The sequence below is a fragment of the Pezoporus occidentalis genome, unplaced genomic scaffold, assembly GCF_034315485.1.
Source record: "Pezoporus occidentalis ecotype Australia unplaced genomic scaffold, CSIRO_AGI_Poc_V1 ctg50, whole genome shotgun sequence".
NCBI lineage: Eukaryota > Metazoa > Chordata > Aves > Psittaciformes > Psittacidae > Pezoporus > Pezoporus occidentalis.
Window position 1 is genome coordinate 3870037 of NW_026915836.1, and position 19321 is coordinate 3889357.

Below are 19321 nucleotides of genomic sequence, written 5' to 3' on the forward strand. Positions count from 1 at the left end.
CACTGACTGAGTAATGCAGCACTGACTGGGTAACGCAGCACTGACTGGGTAACGCAGCACTGGAGAGCAGAGCGCTGACTGGAGAGCAGAGTGCTGACTTGCATAACAGCACTGACTGGATTGCGGCACTGACTGGATAGCAGAGTGCTGCCTGGATACCAGAGCCCTGACTGAATAGCAGAGCGCTGACTTGGATAACAGCACTGAGGACAAGCGAGGCACGCTGAAGGCACTGATTATGCCAAAGAAATCACAAACCTGTTTTGATTTTTCTATCATGTACATCCTGCAAGTTACAGAGACACAAGGAGTCATACAAAGTGCAATCCTATCTGCTGTTTGCAGCATCCCAGGAAGAGGTGATGGCTAAAGGTATCAGATGGAGCTTGGGACCGACTGCTTTCCATATGGCTGCAGACCATTTGCAGTATTCCACCTCTGAGACAGACATCACCAGGGCTTTTTATGTCCCCCCAAATTAATAGCATGATTGAAGGGAAAACTTGGGTCTCCACTAAATCTGTGCTTTCTCATTTCGCCTCAGGTCTCCTGCAAGCTAAACAGCACCTAGCTTAATTTGCACTGGGTCCTTCCCTCAGTACATCCCTGGGGCACTCCAGTGTCCTATGCTTGGCCAGACAACCCGAGGGGCTGCAGCAGGGCTCGGCACACACTGATAACTGCTAAGGCCAGCGATGGAGGATGGCCTGGGGATGCAGGGTTTCATGGTGTGCAGCCACACTGCTGCCCCATGAGCCACCCCTTCCCCCCAGCAGAGTGCAGGTGGCTGGATACAGTTTGCACAGCAAAACCAGCCGGGAAAGGGCGCTACTTCTGACCCTGGTTTGGCATTAGGGATGCCAAGACAGGGTGGGAATGACACTGCATTTTCCTTTCCTGTAGCGCCAGGCTGCCTATGCCATGGTTTAGCTCAGGCGCCGCAGGTCTGAGGAGAGACAAAGTCAGTCTGTTCTGCCACAGGCACCGCGCCAGGCTCACAGACTCATTGCTGCTGCAACGACCATGCCTCCTTCCCCAGCCCAACCACACCTCTGTGCCACTCAAGCACCGCAGGGCACGGCAGGGAGGGGGGCACAGGCTGTCCCACAGAGCCCCCCATTGCCCTTGCTGGGCTGGCTGCCCTCAGCAGTGCTCTGCCTGGCTGGGAACTGCAGGTTGTGAGCGTGTCTACAGCATTTTGCAGCACCACAGCAGCAAAAAAGGATTGAAGAGCTCAGGTGAGGCTGAAGCACCACACATCATCTATCTCCCGGACTGGGAGCAGCTGAGCAAGGAAACTATCCTGACAATTGTGTGGTGCTCTTCTTTATACATTATTCAGTGAGAAACATGAGAGATGCAATTGAACAACCTGCCTTTATCACCTCCAAGAGGGACAATGGTGCATACAAAAGGTCTTTGAGAATTTCCCTGCATTCATCCTATGCAGCTTTAGAACACTCTGCTCACTTCTTCAACTTTGCAACACCAAAGCTCCACTTTAAAACAAGACGGACACTGGCTTTATTAATTAAACCATAAATAACAGTTTCTGCAGTATCATATATTTCAGTTTCTCAGTCTATATCTGAGGAAAGTTCCGAAGTTTGGGGAATAGTTTCAGTGCGTTCTGTGTAGTGACTTCTATAACTTCTTCAACTGGAATTCCTTTAATTCTGGCAATGTATTCTGCAGCAATGTAGATATTTTTTGGTTCATTTCTCACCTGAAAACCACCACCAAACAAGAACAAAATTACAGATCCCTACAGAATACAGGTCTTTTAGATTCAGTATGTCCTGGCACAACTGTGACACCCTGTGCCAGAAGAATTACACATATCTTCTTCTTGGGTTATTCTTCCCTCTGCCCATTCCTGAATTACTTCTCCTTCCTCAGGAACACTGACTTGCTCATCTCAAAACGTTCACTTGGCAACCTCTTTCATCCTCTGTACCCATGCTTACACTACTTCAATCTCCCCTGCCAGTAACTGACCTCCATGAGGAGTGGGTTTGGATATACATACATAGAAGTCCTTGCTCCCCATCATTTACCTGTTTTTCAGGCCCCAGAGCAGGAGAGTCAGTTTCCAAGCACATATTTTCCAGTGGTAACAGCTTCACAAGCTTCTGCTTCTTGAAGAAAATAAGACAACTGTTAAACACCTCATGCACTTAGAGCTGTGGGGGAAGATGTATGAAGGGAGGCTACGTTTTGCATTTAAAAGCAACATCAAAAGACCTTGGTGTCACTGTCTGCATTTTATCAACGACTTCAGAACAGAAGCAAGAATACCAGGAGCTGCTCAAGAAGTCCTTCCAAATTAGGATTATCCTGTTTTCTGAATAACTGAACTATTATCTAAACACTGAATCTGTTGTTATTACATCATGTAGTTATACTGCACAAAACACCTTAGAGTTGCCAATGCAATCTTAATTAGCTGGTTTTCTGTATGTATATATATTTCTGTGGCTTTTTCTCATCTCTGTTTTACCCCTCAGCCCCACTTTGCTTTCCTTTCTCCTCCTAACCCTACCCCATCTATATCCATCCCTCACCCCCCCTCCACTTGAATCCTGCCTTTTCCTGTCTTACACTTCCTGAGCTTATCACAGAAAGTGATGATGGTGCAGGATGGAAACAGACTGCTCCAAAAGCAGAAGTCAGCATAGCTTGTGGCAGCTCGGAGTATAAATTAAAACAGCAGCCTCACAAAACCAAGGGCTGAACCTGAACAATGCTGACTTTAAGTAATTTAGCTGTGTCTTTGCTGGGCACACTTGGTGATAATCACAGTTCTTCCAGGGTCTGTAACTTAGCCAACTGTGAGCAGATTTCCTTTTGAACAGAAAGTGCCGAGACACAAACTAGTTCTTTTCCACATCATGTCTTGCTCTAGGACAGTACAGTGACAGAAGCTTCTGAAGAAAAGTTCACCAGAAGCCCCATGTAAATGAGAAAAAAATCACTTATTTTCTCAATCCTTGTTTCTCAGGAATAGCTGAACTGGTTTAGCCAACACTTCCCCCAAAAAGTCAGCCAAGGCAAAAATCCCAGGCAGAAATTGCGCCAAAGTAAAAATGTGCAACACTAAGAACTGAAACTTCTATTGAGAAGTGTCAGGTGACAGCAACCATAGCGAGTACTGCCAGTCCCACGTCGAACTGTAGACTTCAACAGGCATGTTCCTGAGCTGTCACATTTGCTATCATGATAAGATGTCAGATATTACCTGCAATGCAAGCAGCAAACCCCTTTAAACGTTACCTGTTCACTCCTTATAATGGAAGGAGGAATGGAGAAGAAGTATCCAGCTTTCACCCCTTCCATTGCAACAGATGGCTTTCCATCAAAGGCATGGAGCAACACCTTGGTAGCACCTCAGAGAAGAGAAGCAAACCAAATCATCAGCAGGGCTTACAGTAGGTCTGCAACATCAGCTTCCAATGGGATCTCAGTCCCATAAAGAACGGACATCAAATCTCCGCACTGTTCCTCCTAAGTTTAATGTACACAAACTGATCTGAGGACATGGCACAACAGAAGAAACAATGCTAACAAAAGACATGACAGAGAAAACTCATTAAAAACATACCTTGCTCCTTCAAGAGGTTAATGGTCGGTCTTCCAGCCGAGCGGGAATGAACATTTCTGTACAGCAAGGAGATAAGGCATTAGGAAACACAGCAAAATACTTTTTTTTTGGACAAAACACAGATGAACAGCAGCAGCTTGGGATGAAAATAATTACTCTGTAGTACACCTTTATCAGGAGAAAAAAACATCTAGAGACGTAAATATGAATCATTTTAGCTACAGTGAAGATGCAGCAACAACATGGCAAGGGCAGGACATAGAAGATGACTGTATTCAAGTGGAAACATAGGGAAAGTTCTATAATTGCATATCAGACTGGAGGCAGTCAGGACACTAATGCCAGTTTAATCCATGTAAGTAATAATTATAAATCCTGGGAAATGTTTCCTCATGTTATTGAAATCTGGCAAATTCTCATACTAGTATAAATACCACCTACAAAGGCAAATCCAGTCTTCTCGCTATCTCAGTCTGCTTGATCAAAACCTGTCTTTGTCCTTCCTTCTGTTCATCTGTGCTGGCAAATCTGGGAGTGAAATCTAGTCCAACCTACAGTACAAGAAGAGAAGTGAAAACCTTTAACAGATCTAGCATTTGACAAAACCACAATACCACATATAAAGGCAACAAATGCTTCAAACCCACAGGCATTTCAAAACATACATATTAGAGACTGCAATTAAAATGAGCTCAACTGCAGCTGAACTCAGAAAGAAATCCATTCTCAGCCATGAGCTCTTCAACTGTGAAACTACTTGTGAGCAAATAAGTAAGTCCCTCCAGTACCAACACACAAAAAGCTGACTCTACCCTGGAGCTTTCAAGCCTCAGTTTATAAACAAATGTAAGACAGGAGACAACATAAGGATACAGACAGAGAGGGATCACAAGAAAAAAGGACTGTACGCATTAGTGAGGTGTACTGAAGTCATAGCTCAGCCTCACTTTGTCAGGGAAGAAGGCAGGAAGGATCTGAATGAGGGTAACAACGTGACTTGACATTTCACAGTATCAGAGAACAGGTCCAAAGACATTTGGGTGTACGGCAATATAGCATGATTATGCAATCTTCCTATGAAATTCACGAGCATAAATGTCATCTATTTCCTAATAATGACAAAGAAGCAAAAGAAGGGAACAGCAAAACTGAAGGAAAACACATTAAGAGAATTACAAATCAGACTTAGTGCTTGTTCAGACTGACAGCAACACTTATTGCATACACAAAACCAAGTATTCGCTAAGTTTTTGTAATTCTGGTGACAGATGGAATCACATAATGGTTTGGCTTCGAAGGAACTAGAGCAGGTTGCTCCAAGCCCCTGTGTCCAACCTGGCCTTGAACGCTGCCAGGAATGGGGCAGCCACAGCTTCTCTGGGCACCCTGTGCCGGTGCCTCAGCACCCTCACAGGGAAGAGCTTCTGCCTTAGATCTAACCTGAACTGAAGAGTCCCTCTCTGCATTCAATCCCAAAGACACTGTCAAAGTCATAGACATTTAAACAAGTTATGGAATTTTACTTACTTCCCCAATCCCCACCAGTTTATCTTTGTAGAGTTCTATAAGCGGCAATGCAGCATCCAGATCCTGCAAGAACAAATTACAGATGCAACCCTCACTGCCCTTACCAGGTAGAAGGGTTTGAACTCAGCGTTATGATTAAATTGGAGTTCCCTTCATCAAGCTTAAATTCTGTACCTTAAAACTTGCTATTACCGGGAGTTGTGTGGTCAGATTCTAGAAACCTGCAGGATTACCGTTCTTTACACCATGACCCTTTATTTCAAGTTATCCTTCCATAGGAGCAGAAGTAATTAAAACAAAGGCTGCAGACAGCCCCCAAGTTTTTCAGGCTAAGGGCACAAACCACTGCCTTCCACTTCCCATGCTAACAAAGGGACATCTGCGAACACACGTGTGCTGTTCACTGTAAGCAAAGCACTCACCTGGGACTTCTACAAACTGTTTTACTCCAGTAACACGGCCAGATGACTGCAGTGAACAGTTCTGCCTTAGGACTAACGCAGAGAAACGGATGTGCTAGGAGACCCTGGGGTTCAGTCTGCTGGGTCTTTTGTATTACAGAGAGAGCAAGAAAAGTCACCGGGCAGATCTACGTTAAATCAGGCAAACCGGAGCACTCCATCATCTGCCCTGAGCAGTCCCAGCTGTATTCTGCAGCCGAGTTAACTCTCTGTGGTTTACCTTCAGCGTAACGCTGCGCTGCTCCTCTGGTGAAACCTCCTGAACCGGGTGAACTCCCAGGCACGGGAAAACAAACCCTGGGAATCTAGGCATGGAATGTGCATCAGTACCGTGAGAGAGACTGCACAGAAAGCGGGTTTACAGCCAGCACAGCCTGACCAAGGAAGAGGGCAACGAGCCCCCATCAGCTCCCACCGGGGTGGGGGGAGTGCTGCGGGACACAGCGGAAGGGTTCTAGGACAGGGGAGGGGGTGCCGCGGCACTTGACGTGAGCTCCAAGCCTCCCCTCCCGCCTCGCACCTCTCCGACAGCGCCAGGACGCTCGGGAACTCCGCCGCCTGCTCCGACACCACGACAAGGGCCGACACCGCCGCCTGCAGCACACAGAAACCCCCGCGCCGCTGAGGCCGGGCCGGGGCGGAGCGGGCCGCGGGTCGCTGCCGGGCGCCTCACCTGCTGTGCCGCCCGCACCACATCCGCCACGTCCTGCAAGAGACACGCATCGCCTCAGCGACACGGCCGGAGCCGGAGCCGCGGCCGGGACCGCAGGCACCCACCCGCCCGCGCCTCACCGCCTGGAAGCAGGGCGCGGCGAGGTGGCAGTGGCAGTCCACCGGCCCCGCCGCCATGCCGCGCCGCGGGCGCAGAGGAAGAGGCGGGGTGGCCGCGGGTTCTGCTTCCGGGCCGGCATTTCCCCTGCGTGCTAGGCGGGAAATGGCGACCCCGCCGCGGCCGCCGCTCAGCCCGGGCCCTGCCGGGCGGGACGCGCGGGTGCGGTGTTGCCGGCGGCGCGGCCTGGCCGAGGCGATGGAGCTCTGCGCGCCCTTCCTGCGGGCCCTGGAGCAGGGGCAGCCGGGCGGGACCGTCACCGCGGGGGACGCGCTCTGGGTGAGGCGGGGAGGGAGCGGCCCGGCCTGGCCCAGCGACACCGGGTCTCGAATGCTGGCAGGGGCCCGGCACTAAGCTGAGGTGTTCGCGTTACCTTAATGGGTTTGTGTTTGCTAGGAGAGGGACATTGAGGTGCTGGAGCGGGGCCAGGGGCGGGCAACGGAGCTGGTGCAGGGCCCAGAGCACAAGTGTGATGGGGAAGGGCTGAGGGACCTGGGGGGTTCAGTCTGGAGAAGAGAAGGCTCAGGGGGGACCTGATGCCTCCCTACAAGTGCCTGACACGAGGATGGAGCCAGGAGGGGCTGGGCTCTGCTCCCAAGGAACAAGGGATGGGACAAGAGGAAACGGCTTCAAGCTGCCCCAGGGCAGGTTTAGATGGAGCTGAGGAACAATTCCTGCCCCAGAGGGTGCTCAGGCATTGGAACAGGCTGCCCAGGGCAGGGCTGCAGTCACCGGCCCTGCAAGTGTTCACACTGTGGAGACGAGGCCTCAGTGTCATGGGTCAGTGGTGGCCTTGGCAGTGCTGAGCAATGGTTGGACCTGGTGAGCTTAAAGGGCTTTTCCAACCCGGTTGAATCTATGGTTCTGCATAGCTGAACTACAGACGTAGTTGTTCACCCTGACAGGGCTGACCTGGGCAGGGCAGTGAGGCCAGAGCAGCCTTTCCAGCGGCAGACATCACGTACGTGGAGGATGCTTCCTGAAGCCTCCTACCTGGGGAGGGCTCCTGAAGAAGCTGAAGGAGGGTTTCTCAAGCTCTCCTTTGTCTTGCAGAACTTCAAAACAGCGGTGCAGGAGAATGTCACCATCAATGGGCAGCCCTGGGATGAGGCTCAAGATGACTCCAAACCCGAGAGTGGTATGTGTGTGTTTCCATTGATCTCCTGAGTGGGTTTGTTTTGGTTTCTGCTTGTGGTTTCTTGAATTGGGCAGTGGTTGTAAGGATGCTTACGGAGCAGGGGAGGTCAAACTCCAGCTCAGATGTGCCTGTGTAAAGATGTTTAGTGCTGTACTGTGGGAACACAATTTTTGCAGAGCAGTGCTTATAAATGAAAATAAGAGTAACCAAGATGTTTAGGGACCTGTATCCAAGAGAAAAGAGACAGGCAAAGTGTTTTATGTGAAGGACTGTTGCTTGTTTGACACTTCTCAAGATCCTTATCAATCTTGCACAAGCTCCAGCTATCACTAATATGGTGCCTACATAACTTAAAGGATTTGCTCTTGACTACCACAGAAAAGTAGCGTATAGACTGTCCCAAAGTAGCTGATATTAACATGGGGAAAAAGAAAGGTTTATCAAAGTTTAAGGGCAGCAGTCTTGTTGGAAAGTCTTCAGCAAGCTTTTCGGAAGTTGGCATTTCGTAGCAAGACTTTTCATTTGGGAGGTTAGGAAAGAGCATGTTCTATTTCATCAGTTTCTCCTATCAGAATAAAGGTAATATACAAAATTCAATGGAATGGGGTAAGGTGACCTATTTTTAAAGCTAGAACACAACAATAGATCCAAGTCCAGTGACCTCCCATCCTCTCTGGACAGTCAGTTTCTGTGTTTGGCAGTTCCTGTTGGAATTCCCGTTACTGCAACGTATCTGTTGCCTCTCATCCTCCTGCTGCACAACTCTGAGAAGAGCCTGCCTCTGTCCTCTCTAGAAACACCCTTCAGGTATCTGAGGATAGCGGTTAAGTCACCCCTTAGCTGAGCCTCCAGGCTGAGCAAACCCAGCTCCCTCTGCTGCTTGTCGTACATCATGTGCTCCAGATGCCAGTCCTCTTGCTGTTTTGAATTGCTCCCATACCCAGTGACGCTGTCTCTTGGTGCATCCAAGCTAGGATGTTACAGCTTAGCGGGTGAGAATCGTGGCTGGATCATTAAGCTCAGAGGGTAGTGTTCAATGGTTCATACTTTTACCTCGGGGCTGATTACAAACACAGTTCCTCAGGTGTCTATTCTGGGACCCATTCTTGTTAGTGCCTATCCAAGACCTGAAGGAGATGGGAAGTGCCTTCACCCTATTTGCAGCTGACATCAGCCACGGTGGGATGTAGTGAATATGCTCAAGGGCAGGCCCATTCAGTAGAATGTAAACAGGTTGGAGAAATGCATCTGGGAATCTGATAAAATACAGCAAAGACAAAAGCAAAGCCCTGAACCTGGGAAGGGATAACCCCCTGCAGAGGTGTGGGACCTGAGGGTGCTGGTGGGCTAACCATGAGCCAACCTAGTATATTGTGTCAACAGGAGTGTAGTCAGTAGGTACAAAGAAGTGATTATTTGCCTTTAGTCTGCACTTTCTGGAGCACATCTGGACTACTACACTCAGTTTAGGACCCACCCCCAGTACAGGAAAGTTGTTGATAAGCTGGAGTTGGTTCATCAGAGGCTGCCAGGTGCCCAGGGGACTGGAGCACTTGCACTGTGAGTTGAGACTGAAGGAATTGACTTGCTGAACCCAAAGAAGACAAGCCAGCCTTCCAGTACCCACAGAGAGGTTACTGAGAACACAGAGGCAGGCTGTTTATAGAGGTGTGCAGTGGGGGAGCAAAAGGCAAGGCTCACACTGAAAGGGGAGATTCTGACTTGATGTAAGGAAGTAAAAACTCACATTAGGGTAACTGAGCATTGGAAAAGGTTGCTCAGAGAGCTTGTGCAGTCGCCAGCACTGGAGGCTTCCAATAACCAACTGGACAAAAGTATTCGGAGCAACCTGATTTAAACTGGGAGTTGATTCTGCTGTGAGCAGGAGGCTTGAGTCACAAGAGCCTTCCTGAGGGCCCTTCTAGCCTGAGTGGCCTTGTGCTGGGGACACTGGCCAAGATCTCTTCCTGTCAAAAGAATCTAGTAGTATGTCTGTTGCTGCTATTTAATATACAAATTAAGTAAGTGGCTAAAATTACTGGTATTTATATCTAATATATATACTATGTTTATACTTACTGTCTTTTGAATAATAATAGTAGAGATTCTTAGTAGTCTGGTGTCCAAAGAAAACTTCAGTACCATTCATTTGCTTCCTCCATTAGCATTAGGTATTCTTTGCCTGAAACTTGATGCTTTTGACAGTTGCACAAAGCTGAAGATACAGGTATGTTGAACTGGCTGTGGAGAGGGAGCTCCTTGAACTCTTTTGGTTAGGAAGCTTCTGCAATGGTAGTTCTAGAATGACAAAACATCAGTTCCTTTGACAATGAGGTCAAAAATGCATTGGTCTCATGATGCAAAATGCCAAACTGATTCAGGCTCACTTCACTAATTCAGATTTGTCCAAAAAATTCTCAACAGGGTTTTCTTAGCAGGAAAACTTTGTCCAGACAAATGTTATTTTCAGTAAGTTCTCCTTTGTCTGTACAAGTCTAACTTAATGCCAGCTGAGATACTGCCATCTTCCTGCAGTTGATGTAAGGACCGTGTTGTGCTTTTCGGTTTCACTTAAATTTACTCATCTGCCTGCCTATCTGATCCAGCTGGAATCACCCAGTGATCTGGCATTTTGAGCCTCCAGTATTTACAGTGACCAGGGGCTCAAATGTTTCCTCTCTGTACTTAAATGATTTCATGGTGATCCTAAACCAAGCAAACCCACAAACTCTTAAAACCTTGCGTTTTCCTTTCTGAGGTTTACAATCACCTGAGTCTGCGCAGGTTGACCCAGAGAAGGTGCTCAAGATCAATTCTTTACCACTAGGTGGAAAACATTGCATGGCATGCAAGTTGTGCTCAAGACATTAGTGAAAACAGGGAGTATATATCTTCTGTAGGGTAGGAGTAGTGAAAACACCAATTGAAAGCTGAAAATACATTCTAGGTACTGAATCTTGGGAGTGGAAAAGCAAGTTATGAAAGTTAGGTCCTACTACATACGGTCTCTTGGGCCTCTGATGTTGAAAGCAGATATGTTTTGGGTTTTGCAAACTCCTTCCAACTAGGAGTTACAGGTGTCATCAGGATGCAGAGTATTGCCAGGAACTGTGTTTCATTGTCAGGTTCAACTGCATGTTTGTGCTCTGTATGAAATACAGTCAGGTGGCTTCAAATGACTCTTTGCATAGTTGGTGTTTGCGTAATGCTTGTAACTTACACAGATAAACCATTTTTCTTGCTGCATCCTGTGTTGCTTTTCTTCACTTGGAAAACAAGTTCCCTCAAAAGAGAGCAGTTTTTTTTGTGAGACGTTCTTCATATCTTCAGAGTTCATAAAGAAATAGGGGTTTGCTTTTTGCCCCAGGTGATTCTCTACCTCCCCATGCCCCATGTTGTGCTTCCATTTCTGTATTGCCTTAGAAAGAAGGTACAAGACATATATTTATCTTTTCATTGATAATTATGCATGATTTCGTATTGCAGATCTAAAACTCTCTTTTTGTTGAGACTTTGTCTCAAATTAAAAATAAGAAAACCAACAAAAACTTAGAATTCCTACAGTAACTTTGTGTGTCATTTTTAGGTTCAGACATTAAAGTTCTTGAAGATGAATTTGATAAAGTAATAGTAGTGACAACAACAAAGCGTAAGCAGTGGCCTAGAAAGATACTGATTCATGCTATCCAAGCCATGAAGGCAGAGCAAGAGTTGTTGGTGAGTATCCTATGATTTTCAGAAAACCTTTGCATATACTAGTTGCTGATCATCTGGAACTTAAAAAATAACCTTGACCTTTTAAGCTTCTTCCCATAGTTGCTCTGGATTCTTTGCATTATAGTGAAATTAGATGATCTTAAGGTCCTTTCCAACCCTAACTATTCTATGATTCTATGAAATTCAGTTCTTTGCATTAATTGGCTCTTCAGTAAAGTGAGGGTTACTACAGACCATTGTGACTGTGAGTGAACTGTGCTTTTGGCACATTCAACAAGTTAGTTAAGCAGATTGCTTTATCTCATGATTTACAAGCCAGTATTCACCTAGTTACCCAGATGTCAAATCTGGGTTTCTGAAATCCTTGCCTGAAGGCTGGTTGAAGTACTAAATGTTCTGTTACGTACAGATACAAGTGGCAGTACAAGAGGTAATGACCTCAAGCTGCACCAGGTGATGTTTAGATTGGGTATTAGGACATCTTCATCCAGAGGGTGATCAGGCGTTGGAACAGGCTGCCCAGGGAAATGGTGGAATCACCATCCCTGGAAGTGTTCAGAAAACGTGTAGATGAGGCTCTCAGTGACTTGGTTTAGTGGTGAACTTGGCAGTCCTGGGGTAATGGTTGGACTTGATGATCTTAAAGGTCTTTTCCAACCTAGCTGATTCTGTGATTCTGTGATAGACATTATGATATGCAGGCTGTTCAAAAGGTGGCTTTGTTTTCCTAAGTGCTTTGTTGAGCTGACTACTTAAGTAACACTGAGTAAGTACTTCCAGTAAAGAAAGAAAAGAAAAAAAGGTAATGTGGATTAATGAATAGATGCAGTAATTTCTCTGGGGTTTTTTGATACTGAGCGTAATTACTGGCATTAAACAGCTTAGTCTTGTCCTTGGTTGCTGCGTTTCTTTCCTGCTGTTAAGTTAGATCTGCCTTTTGCTTACCTGCTGATTAATTAGGAGTCAATTTCCTTGGGGGAAAAAAGGAAAAAACAACAACAACAAGAGGCAGTGGAAATACAGGAAATTCCGTGTAACCGTTAACAAAAAACCCAGCTGTGATGGTAGTCAAACCATTGGCACAGGTTGCCCAGCGAGACTGTGGAGTCTCCATCCTTGGAGATGCCCTTTTCCTGCTGCTGAGCTCTTCCAAGTTTTACACGACTACAACTAGATGATCACCGTATAAGTTTTCAATCAATACATTCTGTTATGTTTGAGGATAATGCAGACAATGTTTGTTCTTCTGCTTGGAGTTGTTACTGTAAGGTTGCTAAGAAGATCTGTCAAGTGTGAAAAAATTGCTCTAGTACAACTACAGGGAGGAATAAATGACTTTCCTCCCATGTGCTTTTGATTGAAGAAGGTTGGAGGGACAGCTCCTGAAGTGGAGAAAAATAGTAACTTCCAGATGATATAGCTTACATTGTCATGTCTGTGGTTTTTTCCTTCCCTATTAGTTACTTCTAATCCTACCACTGATGTAACTAAATATTAGTTGTATTCATTAGTTATTATTAGTTAACTTCATGTCACAATTAACTGATGTCAAGTCACAAGACTCAGAGTAGGACGAAAAAGCCAGACAGCCTGACCTGTGGAGCAGAGTGTTCATACTTACACATATGTAGTTGCAGGGCTAGAATGTAGTCATTTAAATAGTTTTCTTTTTCTTAGCTTTTGTTTTAATGTACCCTTTGTTTGAATTTGCTCCCCTGTGAAAGTGTACTGCTGGTTTTGTGAATGGCTCCTTAGAAACCAGAGCAGCTTTTTCCTCAGTTGTGCAGCAGGTGGCAATGCATCTTCTAAAACTGGATTCAGTTTAGTTCTCAGGCTTTAGTAACTACAATTCTGCAAGCTACAGCAGATTTTGGAGATGTTTGCAATGAACGTCACTCTATTAACCAGAACACTGTTTCCAGTAGCTATCTATAAACTTTATCTCTCATACTTTCCTTATCTGAGCAATTCCACCACCATCATTTTGTATTAGCCTTTCTCTGTTGTTCTTTCTGCTCTGTGTATATTAAATATCTATTAAACCAAGAGGCTGTTTCAGAATCTGTCTTTGTTTTGAATATGCAGATGCTCTACCAGCCTGTGGTACCACCAGAGGAGATAAGATCACCACCTTCTCAAGGTAAAGATTTCATGGGGAGGGCAGCTGCCTGAGGAAACACTGCCTCCCTGATTGGCCAGCTGTAAATGTTGAAGAGGTTTTCTTTCTTTGAACTTGTTTAAATAACCAGCTAAAGCAGCTAGAAGTTTGTCATGACTGCATGTAGTGCTGCATCAGTTCATTGTGTTCATTGCTCTTGTTTAAGTGCTGTCTGCTGTCAAGCACTGTACTTAAAGGTGGATTGGGTAGAAATTGTCACAGAGCTACTGCTCTCAATAGGTTTTCTTCTTCACTGCTGGCGGAGGCCAGATAGGGAACTAAATGGATTACTGACATTATACTTTGACCATTCTTGTGTTCCTTCTGTATGAATACTAGAAATGCTTCTGTCTCTCTTCCTAATCAGTCAGTTTCTTCAGCGAATTGAAAACACTCACCTAGTGCTCAGTGACGGCAGCGTGAACTCTCCTAACTTGCAGAGGAAGCATCAAATTTTATCCTGCCTCTGCCGTTTGTAAGGGTTGATGAAGAAACAAAACTGCAAACAACACCATGAGTTTGCTGCATACTTTTGAAAGATTCCTTATACAAACTTCTTGGAATGAGGCAGTGTATTTTGCAGTTGGTGTTTGGGATGTACTTCTTTTGAGGTCGGCCTTAAGAAATAGAAACTTTTGTCTTGCCTGTTCTTAGGTGTTGAAGAATTACACAATTTATCAATGTTGTTCTAAGTTGAAGTGTGATGACACACAATCCACTATGAATTGCTGCACGTGGTTTAAAGCTGATGTAACAAGCAGTGGTGTTTAAGTTTGAGAAGCTGAGCTTAATCTTCGAGCTCTCACCCTGCTGATGTGGCTGCATTTTAGTCATCATTTCCTCTTTGTAAACAGGAGACATTGCTTCCAGAAATGCCAGCCTGTGCAGCTAATAGGAGCAGTAAAGAGTGTCACTTCATGGCTGAGTTGCTTTTAGTTTCCAGTGTCCAGGTCTATGCTTTTCTGATGTGAATCAACTACTTCTTGCAAGTTAGTAACAGCTTGCACTATGGTATTGCCCTTTTAGGTTTGGTAACAGCAAAGTCCTAGCTAAGATAGCATAGAGTTTGTGCTAAATTTTAGTATTATGTAGTCTTTGGGAAGTTTATGTATCCCAGTTTAGCACATACAGTGGCCAGAAACCAAAAATATTTAGATTACTCAATACCTTTCGTTTCCTTTTTTCATTTCCCTATGTTTTGGAAAGCTTTGAACACTGAGGAATGTAATGCTGTCAAGCTGCACGCCTGCAGGCACATTTCATTTAACTGTCAGTCCTTCTGTATAACTGCAATAATCAAAGGAATTATTTTTACTTAACTCCTTCCTTGCTTTTTCATAGGATCACCAATTTTCTAATCCAAATACTCTCCTGTAAGAACACTTCATTATAGACATGTCCTTTTAGAGGATGTCCATTCGTAGGCCTCTGTGGTGTGTTTAAAGAGGCTGCTGTTGAACTACCTCTCCTTCTGAACTCTGAAAATGATGGTGCATTTTAGTATCCACATCATACATGGGTCATGCGTCCCTCAACCATCCCTGCTCAGCACATCGGGCATCTGAAGAGACCGTTTAACCAAGCACCATCTCTTGCTGCTCACTCTCACTGTGTTTCAGCAGGGGTTCACTGTCACCCTGTGCTAGAACACAGTGATTGACATAAGCTGTCTTCACCATATAACACTTGCTTATCCTTTCATTTTAGGGGTTTGGTGGTGGTGGCATAGCATTGGAGACAGAATAGCAGAGAACATGCAAACCAGTTTTGGAAGAGTTGAACTTTTGATTTACAAACAATAATTCTTTACTCAATCATCAAAAACATATATTGTGTTGATGATGTTATCATATTGCTCCTGCAATCAAGTATATGCCATTTCCTCACAGTATTCTGCACCTGCTGCCTGCTTCAGTGTTCCTGAAAGCTTCTTTTTCTTTCTTTGCTTATTAACCCAGGAGAATTAATGCAGTTCATGTTGTTTATGCTTGGTTCTGTTTTAGTCTTGATGCTAACGCTTGGTAGGCTCAGCCAGGAGAAAAATGTAACCTTTATTGTAAAAGCCGACTTGTTGGAGCTCCTTAAAAATGGGTTTACTTTACCTCACTTTCTCCACAGTTGTGTTCTTTCATGCGTTTTTATTCAGTGTAATATGAACTTGAAAGGTTTGAAAACAGATCTTTTTCTGTTCTCTTCCTTTGTGTCAAACACTGTGTCTCATGTTTTGTATAAGCTGTAGGCTTTCTAGTGAAGAGCTTTGCAGCTTGTGATAGTTGAGACTGCTAGGCACTACGACATTTTGAGTGTTAAAAGAGTAATAATAGTAAAATAAAACATACGAGCTCTTGTCCTCAATGCCATAATGAAAGAGTTGTGTTGTAGGTTTAATTTTATACTGGGACCCCCCTGCTTTTCTGTTTGATTCCTAAGCAGATAGTGGGGGGAGGAAGTTGTATTTCAGAAGTTCATTTGGGCTTTGGGTTTTTTCTGTAGATGCTTACATCGCAGATCTGAAGCAGGTGATGGAAATGGCATCCAAACACATCAGAGAAGCAATGACGGTGAGATCTCTGTGTTCTGAGAAGATAATCTTTAGTTTCTTGAGCTGATAAATATGTCAGAGAACAGGAGTTCTAACCTGTCTCGGCTGTGGATTTGTACCAGAAAGCCTGTGTGTGTACTGTTCAAGTAGGTTAATCTTCAGGTTTGGACTGCTGAAGTTCCATCTGTAAAGCATTACATCTCACATGGTGGTGAGGAAGATGACCCTGTGGCTGTATGTGTTTTTTACAGAGATTTTAGAGCCTGCAGCATCTGAAAACTAAAACATATTTTGAAGACCTGAACAGCTTCATATAGCATGGGACTTATTACTTCAGTACCAGCTTAGACATGAACTGTGGTGTTCCTGTGCTACTCAGCTTGGAGATGTAATGCAGGAACATTGAAACTTGGCATACTCCTTGCATTGCTTCTTGAGCAGAGACCCTTGTCACTCTTTGGCTGGTAGCTCTGAGTTGCCAACCTTCACCTGCCACCTGAAGGATCCTTTCTGCAGCCTCTGAAGCTTTTGTGCCCGTCAGAATCTAATGATCCTACAAGGATGCTGGAGAAGGACTCTTCATCAGGGACTCTAGTGATAGAATAAGGGATGATGGGTTCAAACTGAAACAGGGGAAGTTCAGGTTAGATCTAAGTCAGAAGCTCTTCCCTGTGAGGGTGCTGAGGTGCTGGCGCAGGGTGCCCTGAGAAGTGGTAATGCTCTATCCCTGGCATTTCAAGGCCATGTTGGACTGAACCTGGGGTGACACAGTCTGGTGTGAAGTGTCCCTGCCCATGGCAGGGGGTTGGAACTGGGTGATCTTGAGGTCCTTTCCTACCCTAACTATTCTATGATTCTATAAACACATTTCATTCACTGTAACCATTACTTTCCCCATGTAACATGAGACACTTGGGTTTGTTTTTGCAGACTCTCCCAGGACTAATAGAAAGAGCAGAAGGTTTTTCCCAAGCGTTAACTTGGCAACCAACCTTGGAACTCTGCAGGGTGCAGCAAGGAGTCTTTGCTTGCAAAGAAAAGAAGGAAACCGATGTCCAAAATCTCTTCTCGCCAGGAGAGGTCACACCAACAGACACTGGTACCAATAAAAATGTTTTGCTTAAAAGAAGAAAAGCTGTAGGTTCACCAGAAAGAAGACGCTACCCACTTCGACGGAGGAAGATTGCTCTCAGCACCTGAACTTCTCTTGTGCTATTTTCAGCTTGGAATCTCAGTTGTGCTCTTGTTCAGTGTGCTCAGGCTTTCTCTTAAAACTTCGTCTCCCCTCTAATGCGGTGCTGTACGTGGGAGCTTCCTCAGTTATTTAGCCTTTGATCCTTCTGAATATTTCTATTTTTACTGTCACACTGGGGTTATATGAAAGCCTGCACATACCAGTAGCATCCGATACCCAGCAAATGGATTTGCTGGTGAACTCTCTTTGTTTTGCTCTTTTATTCCAGCATTTAGCTTGAGTCCTCATGCTGAGCACATGCTTTATGTATGTGGGCACTCTTTTGGTAAACCACTAAGCGCTCATTTACATTAAGCATGTCTCTAAAGGGGTTGGAGACTGTCTAGCTGTCCTAATGCACTTTCATTTAGTACTAAGTCAGGTAGCTATTTTTTAAATAAGTAAATTAAAAAGAAATTCACTGGAGCATATTGAAAACACCAGTTTTGATACGATGTCACAGGTTTTAGAGAATCCACACACAAATGGGACATTGGTCCCTCCTATTCCACCTTTCCTGAACTCAGGTCAGCTGGGCTTATTTGTAGTCATATTTGGTTAAACTTGGGGTTTTAGCAGTTGTACATACTTACTTGTAGTGTACTCTTCTGAAGAGGGATTCAACCATCCACATCTTCCCGTCAGCTATTTCGCTTCATGTAAGCCAAGTACGCAGCTGGGGGTTTCCTGGACAATAGGTCTACGCATTACAGGATCTTGACTTGGGTCACGTATGCGTTTAGGGTGTTTGACTAAACTGTAAAGATCAGTATAGACTACCAGTAAGTGGTACTAAGTTGAGCTAGCTTGATTTATTTCTTTACACATTAGATTGCACAGTAGCACTAAATTGAGCCTTGTGCCTTAACCAATCATAACTTGTCTGGTTTATGGTTGCATGTGCTTGTAGTAAGTACTTGTGTCTAATACAGAATGTATGTCTTGCACAGTAAATGGAGAGGGCTTTCAGAAGCTTTATTAATGAAATGTACTGTGGGTAGAAGATAGGTCCATCTTCATGTCTAAGAGGCTGGAAATGTTCAGAAAGCACATGACAGATTTTAGCATCATTTCTTTTGTAAAGGTAAGTACCTATATGAGACTTTGTATATTTAATCATCTGTAAATACTTGCTTCCCATTGCTCATGTATATTCCAATGTGTGTTTTTATACTAAGTAAATTAAATCAATTAAGGAAGATCAAAGTTTCAGATAATGTTCTTAGTTCTAATCCTGGAGTAGATGGTGACTGAACAGTGAAGACTTCAGAAGACATCTGTGTTAAATTTGGGCTCCAGTAACTGAAGTAGTTCCCTTTACCACCTTTGAACTCACAACTGTTATTAATCTGAGGGCTACAAAGCAGCTAATGTAAGAGAGGACAGGATGTGAGAGGGACTGGAGCTGCGAAGCTGTGGAACGTATGACTGGGACAGGTTTTCACACAGCGACTCGCTGTTGTACTGCTTTGAGCACGTGTGAAAATCCCCCCCGTGGCTTCTTCCCCAAGATCCACAGGTACTCTTTAATCTGAGTGTTCCAAGAGTTTGCATGGCTCCCACTGTAGCATTTGAACATTTTCTGTGCTAATAGGAAGATTCCCTGCTATTCTTTGTGAATAATGATAGGCAAGTACAAAAATAGCTAGGAATAAGCATACCCCTTAGAAGAGGTCCCATCAAAAATGGATGAGGTAGGACAAACGCCTTCAGAAATAGGAAGGTAGAGCACCGTGCCTTAAGACTTAATAAGTGAATGCATGAATCCACCCCACAGTGTCTGTTACTGTTAAGGATGCTTGGTCTGCATGGGATTTGAGGGAAGTGGGAATGGATGCCCTGAGCTCATTCCACAGCCCTTGTTTCAACTGCAGCTGGGTGGAAACGCTGGACGGAGGAATAGTGTGAAGAAGGTTAAAGAAAACAAGAACCCAAGTGCAGTGTATAAAGTATGAACTTAAAAACCCTCTGATGGCTACTGTCGGCCAAGTGGCGAGGGACCGTGTCAGAGAACCTCCCTTTAAATGCAAGTTCCCTGGTGAGCTGAGCTTAAGCACTTGAATGTTCAGCTGGCTGTTCATTTCTATAGCAAGTGGTATCTGCAGCTAGCTGTG

General features: G+C 44.8%; 2 protein-coding genes across 6 annotated transcripts; one reads left to right on the forward strand and one right to left on the reverse strand.

The window, feature by feature from the left end:
- Positions 1–1500: 1500 nt before the first annotated feature.
- TATDN3 (TatD DNase domain containing 3) lies at positions 1501–6504 on the reverse strand. Of its 5 annotated transcripts, none has more exons than XM_062637087.1 (10): positions 6382–6504; positions 6263–6295; positions 6110–6183; positions 5810–5930; positions 5129–5191; positions 4043–4152; positions 3602–3657; positions 3274–3386; positions 2058–2135; positions 1501–1726 (listed from the first exon to the last, which is right to left on the reverse strand). In XM_062637087.1, the coding sequence occupies exons 1-10, from the start codon at positions 6436–6438 to the stop codon at positions 1583–1585; spliced, it is 849 nt and encodes a 282-aa protein (XP_062493071.1). In that variant the 5' UTR covers positions 6439–6504; the 3' UTR covers positions 1501–1582. The 5 variants fall into 5 exon arrangements, with proteins under 5 accessions (XP_062493071.1, XP_062493070.1, XP_062493074.1 ...); XM_062637086.1 differs by having other exon boundaries at positions 2058–2138; positions 6382–6502; XM_062637090.1 differs by having other exon boundaries at positions 5810–5894; positions 6382–6499.
- On the forward strand, positions 6437–18403 carry NSL1 (NSL1 component of MIS12 kinetochore complex). The gene is made up of 6 exons (XM_062637085.1): positions 6437–6697; positions 7472–7556; positions 11143–11273; positions 13359–13413; positions 15925–15992; positions 16904–18403. The coding sequence occupies exons 1-6, from the start codon at positions 6437–6439 to the stop codon at positions 17171–17173; spliced, it is 870 nt and encodes a 289-aa protein (XP_062493069.1). The 3' UTR covers positions 17174–18403.
- The last annotated feature ends 918 nt before the right edge of the window (positions 18404–19321 follow it).